We start from the raw sequence: 19,346 nt of genomic DNA on the forward strand, positions 1-19,346 counted from the left end.
AGAAAGAACACTGGGAGATGAATATAAACTGCTTGCATTTTTGTTTTTCTTCCGGTTATTTATACCTTCTGAATTCAATTCTCCCTGTGCAACAAGAGAACTGTTCGGTTCTGCACACATATATTGTATCTAGTATATACTGTAACCCATTCAACATGTAAAGGACTGCTTGCCATCTGGGGGAGGAGGTGGAGGGAGGGAGGGAAAAAATTGGAACAGAAGTGAATGCAAGGGATAATGCTGTAAAAATTACCCTGGCATGAGTTCTGTCAATAAAAAGTTATTAAAAAATTTTTTTCTTTCCCAAAAGCCTGTACTTACCTGGTAACCATCCTTGGGTGGTAAGTCGAGGACAGACACTAGGTCGAGAGTCTGGGGTCTGGAATATGGCCTCTTTGACCCCTGGTCTTCTTGAAGCTGGTCTCCTAGGGCCAGGGGCTTCCCGGGAGCCCAAATGACTTCTGTCTTCAGACGGTCAATCTCCTTGGCCAGGCGGACAATAAACTGAGGATTAAACTTAGTGTCCCCTTCTTTTCTGTTTGGTGTCAGCTGCTCTTTGAGGAGGTTGATTATGGTATTGGCATTCCGCAGCTTCCCGTGCAGCTTTCTGATTTCAGCACATAGGCTGTCTTCTTTCAAACACTGTCTAGCTTCCTCCCCCAGCCCTTCCTCCTTCTCCTTGTCTTCCTCCATTTCCCATGCTTCAGACATTGCTTCTCCCATCTGCTCCTTTAGCTCAGCGTTCTCCAAGCACAGACTCAGCAAGGTGTTCCTGAGGGATGCACACACAGACACAGGGCACCAGGCTCAGCGGGACAACATTTCTGATGTTCACTTTAACAAACATAACTCTGTGATAACAGTCTATTAAAGAACCATTAGTTTCATTCTGAAAGGGACTAAAGACTTCCTCATTTCTTGGATGGGAAAACCAACATTCAGAGAAGTCTACACCCACTTGGTGAATGGCAGAGCCAGGATTAGATTAGCAACTGAGGCTCCTAATTCTTGGTTCAGGCTTTTTTCTACAATGGGTAGAATCAGATCTCAGTTCCCAAGGAACCAGGAGTGTCTGAATTCTTGTCAATAAATTTGTAATTTCTTTTGTGGGACAAAAAATCAAAAATGTCCTTGCTTGGGATAAATTAATTCCCATAAATTTCAGGGGACTTTTTATTCATACATAGTGTTTTCTCAATACATAATGACTGAGGGCAGGGAAGATAGGTTACAATCAAATTCACAGAGCATTCGGAAGAAACTAAATTTGGTTTGTTTGATTTTTTTCCCTAACACATTATAGTTCTTTCTCTGCCACCCATGTGACAACTGTGCTAGCACCTTGGATACCTTAGAATCAACCAGAGTCAGGATAAGCAAAAGTCCTTGGTCTTTAGACACAGGATTGAGTTGGATGGAAGCAGAATCTCTGCGACCTCCTTCTCCCTCGTCTCCTGCCAAAGTGACTCTGGCTTGTCTTACTCCACCCCCTAGTCCCTCCTACAATCTTCTGTACATACCAATCATTGAGCCAGCACAGAATAGTGGGAAGGGCCATTTTCCAAGCATGTGCTTATAGAGTATTGTCCAACTGGTAATTAGCCTTAAGTGCTCTGCTGTCCTGACCTCAGTGCATCGAATAAGAGTTTCAGCCCTCTACACACTCAACTCTTTATAAGATAATAACCAGCCTAATATCAAAGCATTGTTGTGAGAATCAAATGAAATAATACTCATTAAACACTTCAGTATAGTATTTGGCACTTAGTGTTTGTTTCCTTCCTCCTAAAATCTAAGTCCTCCAACTGCTCTTCCTATTTGTACTTCAGTGCGTCTCTGTCTGGAACAGAATAAGCCCGATGAATAGCATAGCTCTAAAAGAATTCCTCTTCATCTTATTTCTGACCTGATATGGGAAACAGAGGAGAATCCTGCTTCCTCAATCTGGGCTTTCAGATCCTTCAGCTCCCCTTCAGCTTTTTTCTTCTGTTCCAGGTGCTGATGGATCTCCGCCTTCAGGCAGAGTACTTCCTCCTCAAGGCCACTGTTTTTGTCTCCTCCGATTGGGAGAGGAGGAGGATGATTAAAATGTTGGGTTTCCTCCGTCCTCAAGTTTTTCTCTGAAGCCTCTTTGATGAACTGAAAAAGAAACCAACATATAAACTGATTAGGTCACCCATGGTGAGAATATCCACAAATCAAAGGGATGACAATGAAGATCACCAAGAAGGAAGGAGGAATCAGACCCCATGATCTTTTCTTTCTGTGTCAAGTGCTTCTCTGGTCCATAGCAATGGCAGTACATAAGGACATTGAATGGACCTTGTAGGGTAGAGGGACATACATATCAGATAAGATAGGAGAGAGGCTGCCATTGAACAAATGACTTTAAGATGACTGCTATCCTATACTGGGAGCTCCAACCAGTAGAAAGAGAATCAATAAAGACAAAAAAAAAAGGGTTTTTGTTTTAAAGGAGGGGGGAAACTGGAGCTCAAAGCAGGTCGACATGTAAGGATGATTGTTCTCCTATACTGGGAGCTCCAACCAGTAGAAAGAGTGTCAATAAGGGCCAAAAAAAGTGGGTTTTGTTTTAAAGGAGGAGGGAAACTAGAGCTCAAAGCAGGTCAGTGCATAAGGATGACTGCTGTCCTGTACTGGGAACTCCAACCAATAGAAAGAGAGTCAATAAAAACAACAACAACAACAAAAAAGAAATGGGGTTTTGTTTTAAAGGAGGAGGGAAACTAGAACTCAAAGCAGATCAGTACATAAGGATGACTGCTATCCTGTACTGGGAGCTCCAACCAGTAGAAAGAGAGTCAATAAAAACAACAACAACAACAAAAAAAAGAAATGGGGTTTTGTTTTAAAGGAGGAGGGATACTGGAGCTCAAAGTAAGTCAAGGCATAAGGATGCTATGATTCTCTTTTCCACTGTTGGAAAGTCCACCTAAAGAAGCTTCCACACAAGAGAAAGGAAAGAGAATACCAAAAAGCAGAAAGAAATAATAAAGCACCAACAGCCCCTAAAGTCCTTAGTGAAATGAAAGAGATACAGAGGGAAAGAGGGAGGACAAAGAAATGAAGTCACAAAATCATAGAATCAGAATGTTTTAATGGCAAGTAACCATAGGAAATCCCTTAGTTTCTGGCAGATGAATGGAATCAAGCTACAAGCTAGCCAGAGCAGGTGGTTAGGTATCCTTTTCCTAAAAAAATCTTCTGGGATGGACATACATGGCTGTGTCTCAGGTCTAGAATTCACTCTCTCCTCAACTCCATCTCTAAGTCTCCAATTTATTTCAAGGTTCAGCTCAAGAACCTTTACTATGGGAAGCCTTATTTCCCTATCTGCTCATGCCTTCCCCTCAGAAAAAACCTTGTATTTAGTGTGTGTGTATTCACACATATATGTATGTGTATACATATCTATATTTATATATCCATTGAACATATATAAATATAGACATAGTTATATATGGATATCTAGCTAGCTAGCTATTTCCCCACATATGTAGATACTTCAGTTAAATTGTAAGTTCTTTGAGGAAATTTTCTACTTGGTACCTTCTGCGCCTTTTACAGTGCGAGGCATATAAAATACAGTTTTATTGATTGATGGATTTCAACTCTAGGTTGTTGTTATTTAATCATTTTCAGTCATTTCTAACTCTTCATGTTCCAATTTGGGGTTTTCTTGGCAGAGATAGCAGAGAAGTTTGCCATTTTCTTCTCCAGCTCATTTGACAGAAAAGTGGAAAGAAAATTCTTGAATGGAAAGGATCTCAGAAACTCTCTAGTTCCATTTCCCCATTCTACAAATAAGGAAACTGAGGTCCAGAGTATTTCTGTGACTTGTCAAAGATAATAAGCTGCAGAGGCAAAATCTGAAGCCAAGTCCCTTAACCTGTGTGGTGTATGTGCTTGTTGAATTGGTTACATTTAAGTAAATGTTAGTGTTTTAAGGTCTACCACGCAAAATGGGTTTGATCCTACCAATCTCTCAAGTTATCATTCTATATCTCTTCTGTTCACAGACAAATTGTTTTTTTCTTTTAAACATAGTGTACTCATTGTTTCCACTTCTTCACAAAACTCATTTTTAAACCCCTTGCAATTTGGTTCCTGACCCTACAATTTGAATGAAAATGGTCTCTTCACTGTAATCAGCTATGTTAGATTGTTATTTTTTTTTTAAGTATTCATCATTTAAAAATTCTTATCAGAATTTGACACTGATGAATAGTGTACCTTTCCTCATACTTTCCCAGCATAACCAGGACTATTCTCTTATTATTCCTGTCTGATGATGACTCCTCAGCTCTTTTGTGTAATCATCATTCATCTTCCATCCACTAAGTTTGGATGTCCCTCAGTGCTCTGAATGGGGCTTTCTTCCCTACACCTGTCAATAATAAGCACCCATGAGTTCAATTTTCATCTCTGTATAGGTGATTCCTACTTCTATATAGCTTGTCTTTACCTCTCTCCTGAATTCCACTGTCTCATGTCCAACTTGCTGGTGGACATCTTGGCTGCTGGGATGTTCAAAAGGCATCTGATATTCAGCATATCAGCATGAAATGCACCATCTTCTCCCCTAAAACAGCCCATCCTCAAAACATGCTTCTGTTGAATCTGCCATAGAGGAGTCATTCTTATGCTTTTGTCTTTCACTACCCATCTTCCCCAACCCTCATAAGTAACTTCATGAATTTGTCCTAGTCTGACCAATAACATTACTCTAGTTCAAACTCTCAGAACCTTAGCAGGGATTTGCAATAGACTCGTTTCATCCCTTTCCAATCCACTTGCCAAAATAATTTGAGATTACTAAGTATAAAGATCTGTCCATGTTATTCCCTAGATCAAGAATTTTCATTATATACCTTTATTGTCTCTAAGATTAAACACATGAACTTACCAGATTGGTATCAAAAGACTTTTTGGTTCTCACATACCTCTTCAGACTTATTTCTAATCATTCCACATTTGTGCTCTATATATTTTTGCCGAACAGACCCATTTTCTGTTACCTTAACTCAGCATTCCATCTGTCTTGCCCCTGCTTTCTTATTCTGCTCCATAGGATCCAGAACTTTCTTCATGGCTCAATTCAATGGTTAATTTCTATAGAAAGCCTTTTCTCATGCCCTTAGTTAATAAGGTAAGATATTCTCAGTTTGGGGCATTTTCTCCATGCCTGGAATATTCTTCTGCCTCCTACTTTCTCTGGTTTCTTTTAACTTCCAACTAAAATCACATTTTCTGCAGTCTTTCTCAAGCCCTCTTTATCTTAGTCTCTTAATCATTTTCTTTTTATCTTATATATAGCTTCTTGCTTCACATTTGCCTCCACCTTTAGATTGTGAGTACCCTGAGGGAAGGGATTTTTACCTCTTTTCTAGCCCCCAGTTTTTAGTGCAACGCCCTAAGCATAATGCCTAATAGGCAGTTAATAAATGTTTATTGATCAATTGATAAAGTCCTTTCTCTTCCAAAATTATCCTATATCTATTTTTAAAATGATGTATCTCTTGGTGGAATGTAAGTGCCTTGAGAGGAGTAATCATTTTTTATTTGTGTAAGTGCAAGATCTAATAACAGTGCTTTGTATTTAAAAGGTACTTGATATTTGCTGTTAAAATGAATTATAAGCGTCACCTTGTCACCTTTTTCTTTCCTCTTTTGAAGACTCTTTTTTTTTGATCATTAAGTTTTATCTGTTCTCTATGATTTCCTAGAAATAATAGTTATAAACACGACTCTGTAGTGCTTTTCATTAAGTCCTAATGACTTAAGTTATTTTTATATACACTTTAATTCTATCCTAGTTTGGTTTTTCATCCTGTTATTTGCAATTGGGAATTATTTAAAACCAAATGACTAAGGATATATTTAAAGTCCTACACCTTTTCTTTTTGAAACATTAACCATGTAAAATAGGAAATCGGGAGATATGATTAGAAAGTACATACAAAAAGATGACTGAAAATTCAATATACATCAACTGTGTAGTGGCTACAAAAAAAAAAAACACCCCAAAAACCAGGAGGATCTTTGGTTTTGTTAACAAAAAACATAATGTCCAGAATGGATGAGGTAATATGGTTTTTTTTAGTATTTGCGCTAATCAAATGAATACATGGGGAACATGTGTTCAGTTCCAGGGATTACATTTGAGAAGGAAAATTGCCAAAATAGGAGGAAGGAGGCAGACTAAGGGCATGATCTGTCTTGGGAGCCATGTTATGAAGAATGCTTAATGGAATTGGGTAGGTTTAGACTGGAAGAGAGAAAACTTGGGGATAATGAATTGATGGGCAGGGTGGTGAAGAATGTAATAGCTGTCTTGCAATATTTGAAGAGCTCTACTTTGACAGAGAGATTAGACCTTCTTGGTCCCGTATGGAAGAACTAGAATCAATGGATAGAAGTTCTAGGAAAGTACATTTGAGATCAGCATAAAGAACAAATCCATTAAGAATTAGATCCAAATGGCAGAAAGGGCCTTAGGAAGTACTGATCTTCCTACGGCTAAGGGATCCTCCCATAGAAGCCAAATGACCACTTTGGGAGAATATTTTAGAGAAAATTCATACTCCAGCTAAATATTGGACTAGATGATTTCTAACTTCTCTTTAGTTCTCAGATTCTATGATTTTACTAGTAAATATTCCCATTCAGAACTTTTTTGAAATGACGAAAAGTGATTATGTTAAAAATTGTGACTGTCCTCTGGGGGATGTGGGAGGGAAAAATATTTTATTTCCTTCTTTTAAAATGTGTGTATGTATTTAGGAAGCTATTTTTTTGTATATCTTGCTAATTATATCTCCGTTCTAACTTAAGCCTTTTCAATCTTGTTTTTCTAGAACTGGGCAATTTCTTTATATTCATTTTTTTTTCTCTTTGATCTCACTTTCTGTAACTTTCCCAACAGCTTTTTGTTTTCTATGGAGTTTTGGTTTCTTGTCACACTGCCTGGTAAAGTATATTGTGTTTTCATATGAGCCTTCAAGCTTCTTCCTCTTTTTTTTTTTTCTTGGAACCCTTGTAACTTAGTTCTTTTCACTGGATCTTTCCTAATGAATGATCTATGTGTATTAAAAAATTTCCTTTTCTCAAATGTCTTTATCTTACTAATTTTTAACTTCTTTTCTCTTTGGATCTTGAATACAACATTCTAGAATATTTTTCCCCCATTAGGATGAATAACTGCCGTAGTTAATTATTCTAGCTTAGTCCAAAGTTGTTTTTGTTGTGTCCCCAAGTTCTATTTGATGATGTGATCTTCTGAGGTCCTCATTGAACAGATACCTGTGTAAAGCTGTTAAATTACCTAATGCGTCTTGAATCCATTGATGAAGAGGAAGCACTCTGACAAAATGGGAAGAAATGAACCTCAGGAGATATGGCATCCTGGAAGTTGTGGGTAGTAGGTAGCTTGATAGGGTACCAAAAAATCAAGCGTGTTAATGGAATGTTAGAGGGGTACTTAAAAGATCTTGGGAACCTGTATCAAGCCCAACATTCAGGGCTTGCAACCAAGCAGAAAAAAGGAGGGGGTGCTGTAGACCTAGCCTCAAATGGTTATTTCCCTAGAGGCAAATGAACACATCTTGGAGCATTGTGACACCATGAGGTTAAGTCAAAACAAGCTTTATTGCATTGTCAGCAGGAAAAATCACATCCTGCAGATCCACTGGGTTTCAAGGGAAGTTTACAAAGATTCATAATCCCTGGGTTCTTGCTATACACACTGAGTTCCATGTAAAATCAACAGCATGATGTGATAACAGCAGTTTAAGAGATTGTTAATAAGCCCACCTGGTCCTTCAAGAATCACTTTCTTGGATCAGTTTCTGATTTAAATAATCTGACTCTGACTTAGGCAGTTTAGTAAAAACTTTCTAAACCACCTGCAGGCTTTTGGGTGTTGGGTATGTGTTGGGTATGTATTGGAGGGGAGAGAGATACAAATCTTAAAGAATATGGAACTATGAGGAACAAGAGTTTCCTGTTCACTTTTTTATTAAAGTGAGTTAGAACACTATATTATGGTAGGAAGACCAAAGAGGAAATGACCTGCATATTGGATCCATCCTCTCTAGGATGATACTACAGTGAAGGGGGATTCTAAAACCTGCCAAGTTTTGGGTCAGCTCCCCTAGGGGAGTTCCTTATTAGCTCATCAGTATTTCTCTCCTTCCAATCTTATTTCCTCTAAATTTCAAGATTGGGCCATAAGTTCTTACAATGAGTATTCTTCAGGGACCCTCTGGCTAACCTATGAATAGACAATTTTCACTTATCTTGGAGGGTCCCCCAGTCCAGGACTGAAAGAGTTAACTAAAAATTAGAAGGACCAGTCTCAAATGGAATCATTGAAGACAGAAACCTGGGTTAGTACATGGAGGGTTCAATAGAAGATTTCACGTGCAAAAGGAAGGGAATTTCATGCAGGATTTCAAGAGAAGGGTCAAGCAACAGAAAGAGAACCATGGTGGAAGGTAAAGCCTCACTGGGAAAGTGGGGCCCTCCTGCTCTCCGCATAATCTCCTGGAAGGCCATCTCCAAAGCCAACATATATGAAATTAGCATCTTAAGGGGTCAGACTTAGTAAGAGTGACGATTACATCAATGAAATGAAGCTGTCCCAAGAAACTGCCATCTTCTCCCCATCACAGCTACCTTTTTATTCCTGAATTTCCAGGGTAGGAAGAATTTAATCACTGTCTGGGGGAAGGAAGAGACTTTAAAACATACTCTCTGCCTCTAAAACTTGAGGCATTTATCCTAGATAATGCAAATAGTGGTATGGAGGAGATAAAATGTTTCTGAGATGGGGTAAGTAGGATAGTGTCCTGGGGCTGATGGTGAGAGATACAAGATTTCTTTGGGCTAAGTCCTTGTTTGTCCCATGGCATTTATTGGCAGACATCAAATAGAGACATAAGGCACATGTTTGCAAATAGGGTAGTTCCGTGGACTATCAGTCTGTCTTTGCCACAGGGGCATAAATAAGTTATAGCCCTCACAGCAGGTTCTTGCCTTACTATCTGCTAGCCAGGAGCTGCTGGTTGGTCAGTAACTGGTCTGCCAGATTCCACGGAATAGGTAGCACAAAGTTACCAGAGAGCACCTCTTCAGGAAGTAGTCACACATTCTGCTTGGTTCCCCAAAGCCCCTTGAAGATGCCCTGTGGGCTACAAGAGGCCAAAGGGACTTGTGCCCTGTGAGAAGTAAGAGAATTTTTGAAGCAGTTGGCGCAGAGAGGAGGGACAGAGAAGGGAGAAGTAAGTGGGGGAGAATATTTTTAAAAAGGACGAGAGGAAAGGAACAATATTGTCGGGTTGCTCCAATTCGTATGTTCACTGTTGCTGGAGGCTCCTAGGAGACCCCCAAAGGGCAGCGTGTCTCCCCACCCTGGGAACCCCAGGAGCTGGCGCTGACTTACTTGCTGGTGGGTATTGTTGTGTGCGGCTTCCTCTTCGATACTATCGGTAAATTCGGTGCTAGCGTCCTCGGTGTCCTCACCCACAGCTGTGCCTGGAAGAAATGACCAAGGAAAGGTCACTCCCCGTGTGGTCTTTCTCCAACCAGCAATTAAGCTCATGTTTCTCTTGTTGCCCCCCATTTACTACCCACCCTCACCCCTACCCCCTTTTTAAGGGAAGAAGAAATGAAAAGCTACATCTGAAGTTTGAGCTTCAGCTAGCACTTTGGGGTTTATTTGTGTTGTCATTGATAGCCTTGTAAGAATGGAGCTACCGAGCCATAAGAAAAACAGACCTGTCTTTGAACCTGGATTTGTCTGAATAGATGCTCAAAGAATCAGACACTCACCATTACAGCAGGCAGCCAGAAAGCTCGCGTTTTCTCTGTCATTGTCTCTCCATATAATTTTACTTTCCCCATCAACAAAATGGGACCAAACGCTACTTATTTACTTACAATCCCCAGCCACAAAAAAGACGCCTTCCTTAGGCTTGGTTTGTACAATGTTGCTGAGGTAAATGTTCTCCAATGTGGACCTATCTACCCAAATCCTAGCTTTTTCCCTTGCTTGGAGATGCAGCCATTTGAAGGAATGATATTCTAAGTACACATAGTGAAAGCTTTGTCCAAGACTCTTCCTCCAAGGTCTCATGCTACTCCCAAATCTCCAAAGAGCCCAGACCCAAGAAGGGAACTAAGGCAAGTTAAAGTTACTTAGGCATTTACACTTTATGACACAAAAAGGAACATATGTGCCTCATGCCTGTCATCTTTCTTACTCTTAGATCTCCCTCCCCACTATAATCTTCATTGGATTTTAATTTTTTAGTATGCTCAACTCTCCCAGGGAAATGGTTCAATTATTTCAGTCATGTCTAACTTTTTGTGACTCCTTTGGGGAATTTTCTTGCAAAGATACCAGAGTGGTGTGCTATTTCCTTCTCCAGTTCATTTCTACAGATGAGGAACTGACTCAAACAGGATAAACTGACTTGCCTAGGTTCATACAACTAGGAAGTGTCCGAGGCCAAATTTGAACTCATGAAGAGGAATCTTCTTGACTTTTAAGCCCAGAGCTTTATGCCTTGTACCATCTTGCTGTTCTGGGAAAATGGAAACTTCCTTGGAGTTCCCCCGTCTAGAGGATTTCTCTTACTTCTTCATGATTTGTTTGTTTGGTTTTTTCCCCAAGTGAAAAGAAATCCAAACTGGAAGATTCCCCTGACTGCTGGGAAATGGCTTTCCTGATAGCTCTTTAGTGAAGGATGCTTCTCCCTTCACCAGTCTTTCATATTGATTTCCTGACTTTATGTCAGGCTTCCCAAATCTGGACTAGACCAGTGTGTGACCAGTTATGATGACAAATATCTACTGGCTCTGCAGGAGATGACGGGAACTCTAATGACAAAGGACTACAGATCTGAAAGGACCTTTGACATCTAGTCAAGGTCCCCTTCCTATTACTGATGGGGAAATCAAAATTTGCAGAGCAATTGTCAGGACAAAGATATAACAGCCAGGATCTCTGATGGAGAAATTCATTGTGTAGTACCTTTATATATAGGGACTGATGTGCCTCTCTCTGGATTTGACAGCATCCCCTATCTGTACCTGCTTAACTGACATCACCATTTCCTCTGGCATCTCATCCTATAGGTACACTGTTCTTATCTTCTCTACCTGGGAAATGGGGCCATGGCCCTTGAACCTCACATCCTTGGAGGACAACTTCAGTAAGTCTAACAAGGGAAATTTTGACTACCAGCTAAGGAGATTCACAAGTCATATGGGATTACCCTAGTTGTTTGTCATCTGATACCATAGCTGCCATAGCTATTTCCAAAATCCTGTTTTTGTTTTTTTTTTTTTACTTCAAAGGATTAAACAGTGGTAAATTTGCCTTTTTCTAAGGATTCCTCTCATACTAAGTCTCAGAGCACAGTATTGCAGCAGGTGGATTGATAGCTATTATGAGCAAAAGCTTAACTCAAGATTCCCCCATGTTGGTGCTTTGCCATCCAAGTTATATGGTTGTGACTTTAATGGACCATACTGCTTTGACATGGCCAACAAAGAAAGACCTTTTTCTTGATTACACAGATTTGTTACAAGGGCTTTCTTTTTATTTTTTTTTTCTTTCCCCCAATGGTGAAGGACAGAAGAAAATTAAGTATTAACTGAAAAAAAATTCATTTAAAAAATAAGATCACATTTGCATTATGAAGCAGCTAGACTCAACAGCAAATCAGGTCTAGAGTTATTTCACCGAAATGATCCTTGGGGAAGAATCTACTTTTTTGCTCCAGAGCCTTTGTAACCTAATTAAAACGGGCTTTGCTAGTGAATGCCTGAGAACCTATGAAGTGATTACTTTTTGTTCCATTTTTCTTCATAAGATGGTACAGCTCAGAACTTTATTTTTTTTATCATTCCAATTAAGAGAATCGATCCATTCCATTTGCAGAGGGATGACTAAAACAAGGTTTCTTGTTTATAATATGTGATATATATAAAGTTCATATGATGGCAATAGTAAGGGGAGGGAATTCAGATTTATGATTACCTCATAAACCAGAAGTTTTATCCCTGCCTGTCAGATGGAATCTCTATGTCTTGTGACCCTGGACAAATCATTTAAACCAGTTTGCCTCAGTTTACTCATCTGTAAACAAGCTGGAGAAAGAAATGGCAAACCACTCCAGCAATCTGCCAAAAAAATCCCAAATGGGATCCTGAAGAGTTGGCCATGAAATAAGTGAAAAACAATCAAATCTTCATCTTTCATCTTACATATGTCCTTAAGAATATGATTCTTGTTCCTGAAAATTTCCATTATTAAGCTTCTCGCAAGCAGCAAAATTACCTACTGTTTCTTACAAAATTAATTTGAACTGATTTAGGAAAACCTGAAATAAAAATGGATATATCTAATACACTGTTTAAAACCTCAAACTCTCATGGAAGTTGCCTAGGAATAAAATGAGCGATTAATACCTAAGTAGTTCCTCCCTCAAAAACAGAATAAAACATAAGCAACCTGTGATCACATTTTGCTTATTACATTTTGGTGATCTTATTTTCCTAAGGAATTAGGATTATGGTGTAGGACACCGGTTCTCAATGTGTGGTCCAAGGATTACTGTTGATATTTGATCCTGCTAGGTGCCGATGACTGGACTTGGATTCAGGAAGGCATGAGTTCAAATCCTGCCTGAGACATCTATTGTGAACCCTAGGCAAGTAAATTGACCTGTGAGGCTGTTTCCTCATTTGTAAATTGAAGCTAATAAATAGCACCTACCTCACAGGGTTTTGGCAAGATGTTATGAGATAACATGAGAAGTATTAACTCTGGTGGTCTGCAGCTGCATTAAATGCACATCATAGAGTTTATCCAATGTTATTTTAGAGCAGTTTTCTGTTCTATCCAAATCTGGCTCTCTTCTATTTTCTTGTCATGGGATGGAGATAACCTTGAAGGCTAACTGCTGGTTAGTCAGTCCAATCCCAGACTGGAAAAGCTTTGATTATGAACTTCATGTTTTGTCAACATTAGTAGATCAGTCTAGTTTAAAGAATTTCTCATTTCAAAAGTGATGCATTTTATTTTGCTAAAGCAAATGATAAAGATCATTTGCTAAGATGTGGAAAAGTTGCTATCTGCATTGGTAGAAAGAAGATCAAAACTTAGGAAATTATGGATCTCTTGAAGTATATTATTCCATTGCCAAGTTGAGTATACACACCAACTACACATATGCACAAAATTTGGGTTACATAAACAGAAGGTGTGAAAATGCTTTTTAAAAGTCTGAAGCATGATACAAGAGTAAAGTAGCATGTTATCATGACTTACATAAAAAATCCACAATTGCTTTTAGTGTTACTTTAAGACTTCTTAATTAATGATGTCCCTACTAGAAAGTTCCAAGAGTGACTTCCTCCACAGAGGAAAGAGAAGTCTTCTACACTTGATGATCTTGATTAATTCTATTTAAATCCCTTCACTTCTTAGTGTTTTTTTAATATTAAAATTTTAATTTATGGAATAAAATAAGCATTTCCATGATAAAGAGATGATTGCACATAAAACTGTAAATCTATTATGTAAATTTGGTATTCCTTTTAAGCATATAATAGTTATCATGTAAATTTCTCTTTTTCCCCCTTTTTTTTCTTCCTCCTTATTGCCTCATCCTAGAGAAGCCTACCATTATACACAAATAGGAATATTGTGTCTTTGGTTGCTCCCATATGCAAGAGAGGGGCAGCTAGTGAAGCAGAATGCCAGGGCTGCAGTGAGGAAGACTCAGCTTCTGGGTTCAAATCTGGCCTCAGATACTTACTAGCTGTGTGATTCTGGGCAAGCCATTTAATTCTTTTTGCCTTAGTTTCCTCATCTGTCAAATGAGCTGGAGAGGGAAATGGCAAACCACCCCAATATTGTTGCCAAGAGAACCCAAATGGAGCCACAAAAATCGGACTGAAACAACTGAATAGCAACAAGTGCCAGAGAGAAAGGAGGATGCTGCTATATTTGGTGAATTTTGTTTAAGTCCTTTCACTTGTCAGGGTTTCTTGGTTAGCTGAGGTGCTACAATTTTCTCTTCTTCTTTTACAAGGAGGCTAGAGGATTGTTGGGGTATTAGTAAAATAGGATGCCTTTCTCTTGCATATACTCTATATACTTATAAAATGATGTACAAAAAGTTTCAGGCTAGTTCCTGGCCATAGTAGGCATTTTTCAAATGTCTGATTGAACATCACTAAACTGTAGCCTCTATCTTAAGTCCAGGCTATGGGATTGCTCTCCTGCTTTAAGCAGCATATCATACTTCTATAACTAATTCTCCTTGAATCAGGCTCCAGAACATCTTTATCAAATTCTGCTGGACACTGAAGTCCTTATATGTTTCCCTTAGGATTTTTTCATTCGGGATCATTTCAGCGTGCCAGTGGAGAAGCCAACAGAAAATAATGGGTATTTCCCACATAGTGGATGAAGACTAGAAGTGGGATCCTAGATTACGAGCTAACATGATATTGAGGAAAAGCGTTCTGGAGCCAGAAGACTGAATTTCAAATCCCACTGCTGATACTTAAGGCTTATATGTCTTTTTTCATTTTCCATATGCTTAAATGTAAGTCAGTTTCCATATGTATAAAATGAGCAGATTAGATTAAAAGGCTTGGGAACCTTTTTTTTTTTTTTTGTCATGTCATTTTGGGATTTTTTTGGCAAAGACTCTGGAGTAGTTTGCCATTTCCTTCCCTGTGTTTCTTGACAAATAAGTAAACTGAGGTAAATGGGGTTAAGTGACTTGCCCATGTCACACAACTAGTAAATATCTGAAGGCCAGTTTGAGTTTGAGAAGACGAATCTTCCTGACTCCAAGCCTAGCACTCTATCCACTGTATCCATTTCATAAGAAGGTCACAGCCTCCTAATTAAGTAAAAATAATCACTTTCCCAACACAGTTTTGTGGCCAACCTGCCAGGATGGATTCCAAGATTTCTTTCTTTTTGAATTATTATCCTCTTATTCCAGGACATCTTGGGAAAAGATCCACTTGAAATCCATTCTTAAGCAACACTGTGGCTATTGTCCAAAAGGTGAAAAGTTCCTCACATTCTCATATCCTCCTACCCTTTACCAGGATTGCTTTAAGCCAGAATGGCCCTACTCTAAGCTGCACCATCACTGCTCCCACTCCATGCCAAAACATCAGGAAGCTCTCCTCTATCCCTGCTCCAATGAACTCCTTCCTTTTGCATCATAATGTTCCCACTTACAGGCTGGCATCATTATCTAGTTATTCATCATTATTATCATTATCTGATGTTACTGGCAGAGCAGCTGAGAAGGGAAATGTTGGATGCAAACTGCAATTCAAAATAGTTTGACTTCTCTGTTATCGTCTGGGGTCTCTTTAATCGCTTCTTCTAGGAACCTGGAGGGCTTACAAGCTTGTATATTTTTTGTTTGTTTTTGCTTTTTTTTTTTTTTAAGGCATTTGGGATTAAATGACTTGCCCAGGATCATACAGCTAAGATACAGCTAAGAATTGTTAAGTATCTGAGATCATATTTGATCTCAGGTGCTCCTGACTTCAGGGCTGGTGCTTTATCCACATTGTGCCATCTAGCTGCTCCACAAGTTTGTAAATGAAGAATGTCTTTGGTGACAACTTTCTTTTGCTCTTCTCTGGCATTTATAATCCCAGAACTATAAATTTATATATATATATATATTTATAATCTTAGGAGACCTTGTGAGATCTGAAGTCCTGGGAAACATTGCAGAAAGATTATCACCTTTCCAAAAGAGGAATTAAAATAATTTTTAATAAACCATAGTCAGCTAGACTCTTAATTCTCTCCAAGTTTTTGCCTCTACTCATTGGCTTCCTTTGTATTCCTTTTAGTATTTTCTATGTTTTCTCTGGAAGCATTAGAGCAGACTAGTTTATGTTTATATAGCATGTTATGCACAACACAACAGAACATGTATGGTCTGTTTTGGAGAGGAAACCAAAGCTCATAGAGAGGAAGTTATTTCACAGCTAGTTAAAACCTGTGGTTCAAACCTCGGACTTTTGACTCTGTCCAACTTTCCTTCTTAAGCCTAGGTGTGACTGTCCCTGTTATGTCACCTCCAGGATCAACTACAAAATCCTGTTTAGTTTGTGAAGCCCTCCATAACCTGCCCTTTGTTTCTTCTTACACCTTACTCATCCCTGACATACTTTATGTCCCAATGACACTGACCTCTCACACAAGATACTTTCTCTCTCCGCTCCAGGTATTTTCACTGTCTGTCCCCCACTGCTGGAATTATCTCCCTCCTGGTCAGTCTCCTGGCTTCCCTGACGTCATTCAGGTCTCAGATAAAATCCCACTTTCTACAAGAAGTCTTTTCTGATTCCCCCTTCATTTTCATGCCTTCTTTGTTGATTATTTCTAGTTTTTCATGTATATGTTTTGTTTCTATGATCTTCTTTGTATGTTATCTCCTCTATTAGATGGTGAAATCCATGAAAACAGCGGTTGTCTTTTGTCCCTCTGTATCCTCAGAGTTTAGCATAGTGCCTGATGTTTAACAAACATTTAACGACTGAGTCTGAGCCCACCATTTTGCCCTATACCAGTTCTCTCTCTCTCTTTCTCTCTCTCAAGCAGAACCTGCTCCTTAACACTTTATTCTCTCAATCCTCCTGATTTTTCATCCATTTCATTAAGGAAGAGGAGCCAGACATTCTGAGGATGCTCATTCCAAATTATGTGAAGAAGATTTGACATAATTTCTTCTCCATCACTGTTTTCAAGCAAGAGGCATCCAGGATGAGGCTATCAGTTCCCCTCCATTTCTTAATGTTAAGATTTTCTTAGAAAACTCTTAGAAATGTTAACATTCCTAAATGTTAATTTCTTAAGTTAAAAGGTATTCATTAACTCACCTGATTTCTTTCTTTAAAAAGCTTTTGGCATAGAATTTTATTATGATTCTCAAAAGGCTGATTCTCCCATAAGAAAAACAACTGAGCTTTTCCTAACAGAATGAAACCAAATCATTACTATTGATCCTTATCAACTTTTATTGAGCCAATAGAACATTTATCCATCACTTGAAACTGCTGAAAAAATCTAATGACTAATAAAAAATGTGTTCTGAAATGGAGAATATAACAAACAACAAAGCACTATGGCCACAAAATTTAACTTAACAAGAGAGAAAGAAATGTACAACTTACTGGGAGGAGGGATGGGGATGGGGAACTCCTAGAAAAACACAAGGGTCATATTTCTTGATTTTTAATAAAAAGTCATTTCCTTCTTCCCCAGAAAAAGCAAGGGATACTTTCACTTCCTCTAAACAGTCCTACATTCCCAGGAAAATATTTTAAGTTAAAAGCTAGTGAAACAACAAACCCCTAGCACAAATGAGGAAACCAAGATGGCAAGTCAAATTTCATACAAACGTACTTTTGCATATTTATATCAACATACCTCTGAGGCTCACAGGTTAAGAGAAGGGTTGAAAGTTTTTGTTAGACCAAAAAACATCAGTGATTAGAAAAGCAAGTGTTGCACATTTAGGCAAACACGAAAGGCAACCAGCGGCCGTTCACATTCATGTGCCGGAAAAATTCCCTTTTGCCAAAGGGAACGTGAAGCGGATTCTGCGCATGCAGTTAATGGGGTTGTACAGCTAAAATCCCTGCTCTTGGCATTATTTGTTGAAATCAAATTTCCTTCATTTGGAAGCTACCCTCTTCGCATTTCAGACACAACAGAAAGAAAACAGCTGAATGTACAGATTTTTCACTTTTGGAACCCTATTTTTCAGGTACAAAAAGAAGGGAACAAAGCCTACTTCTGAGTCCATTCCTTTGGGACTTTTTATAAAGCCATATGTATTTTCTCTTTTTATGGCCTCCCACTGCAATCTCATCCATCAATTGAAATATGACCCAAGACTAATATTTTTACTTCCATCCTACCAATTTTTTTCTTCACTTTTCATTATTTCCTGAAGGAAAAATACCAATAAAGGCCACTTTGTCATATGGAAAAGTCACTGAGGCAGTTTAATGTCAAAGTGATTGAATGGGAGTTAAGAACTTACCTTCGGTCATATTCAGATCATTTCCCATGGAGGGATGCCCATGATGAAATGCTCTGAGAAAGTCATCCCTGTGGATGTCTGAGGAATGGGATGCTGAAAACTTATTTCTGAGATGAGCTGAAGACTCAAACCATTACCCCAAGATCATTCCTCAATGCAGCATCTTTCAGATCACAGAGGTGTCTGAACTGGCTTCACACTCTTAGGGATTCTTTCTCCTAAACCTATGGACAGTAACCCAGGACTGCATATCGTATATTAATCAACAGAGGAAGGAATGTTCCCTCGAGCCCTCTCTCTAGGTCAGTAGCGTCACCAAGTTGTATAAAATGATTGCATATTGCTTAGAAAAATCACATACTAACATCACCTATACTTTATTGCATTTTAACTAATTTTGTTAAATATTTGTCATTTACATTTTAATCTAGTTCATGTCTCAAGAGCATTGTGGACCACATGACACCTCTGTTCTAGATGACTTGAAAACTATCTCTGTATTTTCATTTAACTCAGCCCTAGAAAAGGGCCATTCACTGGCACTATTAGAATTACTTAGTGGAGGGCTGACTTACAAGATTGCCCTTTTCTTTCATTCTGGTATTACCTTCACAGAACAGGGTGGGGACAGGGTTTTTTTTTTAAGCCCTTAGGTTTTTTTTTTTTTTTTTTCATTTTATGACAAATGCTGGATTTTTTTTTTTTTATGCAAAAAGCTATGGAACCTGGAAAAAATGATCATTATCTTGCCACAAGGACCCAGGGTTCCTTCACATAAACTTAGGAAATCCAGCTACTTAAATTGCTAACTACATCTCTTTGAAACAAAGGAGACTAATGGAAGAATGTCAGTGCTTTGAAATAACAAGCAGAGCTATCTGTTCAGAGCAAAAAGCTCCTTTTGGTGAAACAGAAAACTCTCATCTGGCTTGGAAATGGAGAGACCTTCAGTTAAACTGATCCCAGATCATTGGACATAGACACCTTTCTTTTCATAAAATGTACATGTCATGATGAAGAAATAGAGTACATTAGGACAAAATATTAGGTAATATTGTACTTTCCCAGATGGATGCTCACTTGCATATAAACTGGGGAATCTGGCAGAAACATTACTCTATATATATTGTTTCAGTCACTAAAGACTAGGAAGAGGAAGTTAAGCCAATGGTAGATTTGATCTAAAAACATTTTGCATCTTTACTAATTCTTGTG

General features: G+C 38.6%; 1 protein-coding gene across 9 annotated transcripts in view; it reads right to left on the reverse strand.

Moving 5' to 3' along the window:
• The window catches only part of LOC127559184 (myomegalin), a 260,227-nt gene that overhangs the window by 48,352 nt on the left and 192,529 nt on the right, over positions 1-19,346 (reverse strand). For all 9 annotated transcript variants that reach the window (XM_051992863.1, XM_051992857.1, XM_051992856.1 and 6 more), the window contains 3 exons: positions 9,464-9,555; positions 1,907-2,139; positions 322-772 (listed from right to left, as the gene is read on the reverse strand). In XM_051992863.1, the coding sequence (XP_051848823.1) occupies positions 322-772; positions 1,907-2,139; positions 9,464-9,555 (776 nt within the window). The remainder of the gene's footprint in view (positions 1-321; positions 773-1,906; positions 2,140-9,463; positions 9,556-19,346) is intronic.

Source organism: Antechinus flavipes, chromosome 4 (genome assembly GCF_016432865.1).
Source record: "Antechinus flavipes isolate AdamAnt ecotype Samford, QLD, Australia chromosome 4, AdamAnt_v2, whole genome shotgun sequence".
In the NCBI taxonomy this organism is placed as follows: Eukaryota; Metazoa; Chordata; class Mammalia; order Dasyuromorphia; family Dasyuridae; genus Antechinus; species Antechinus flavipes.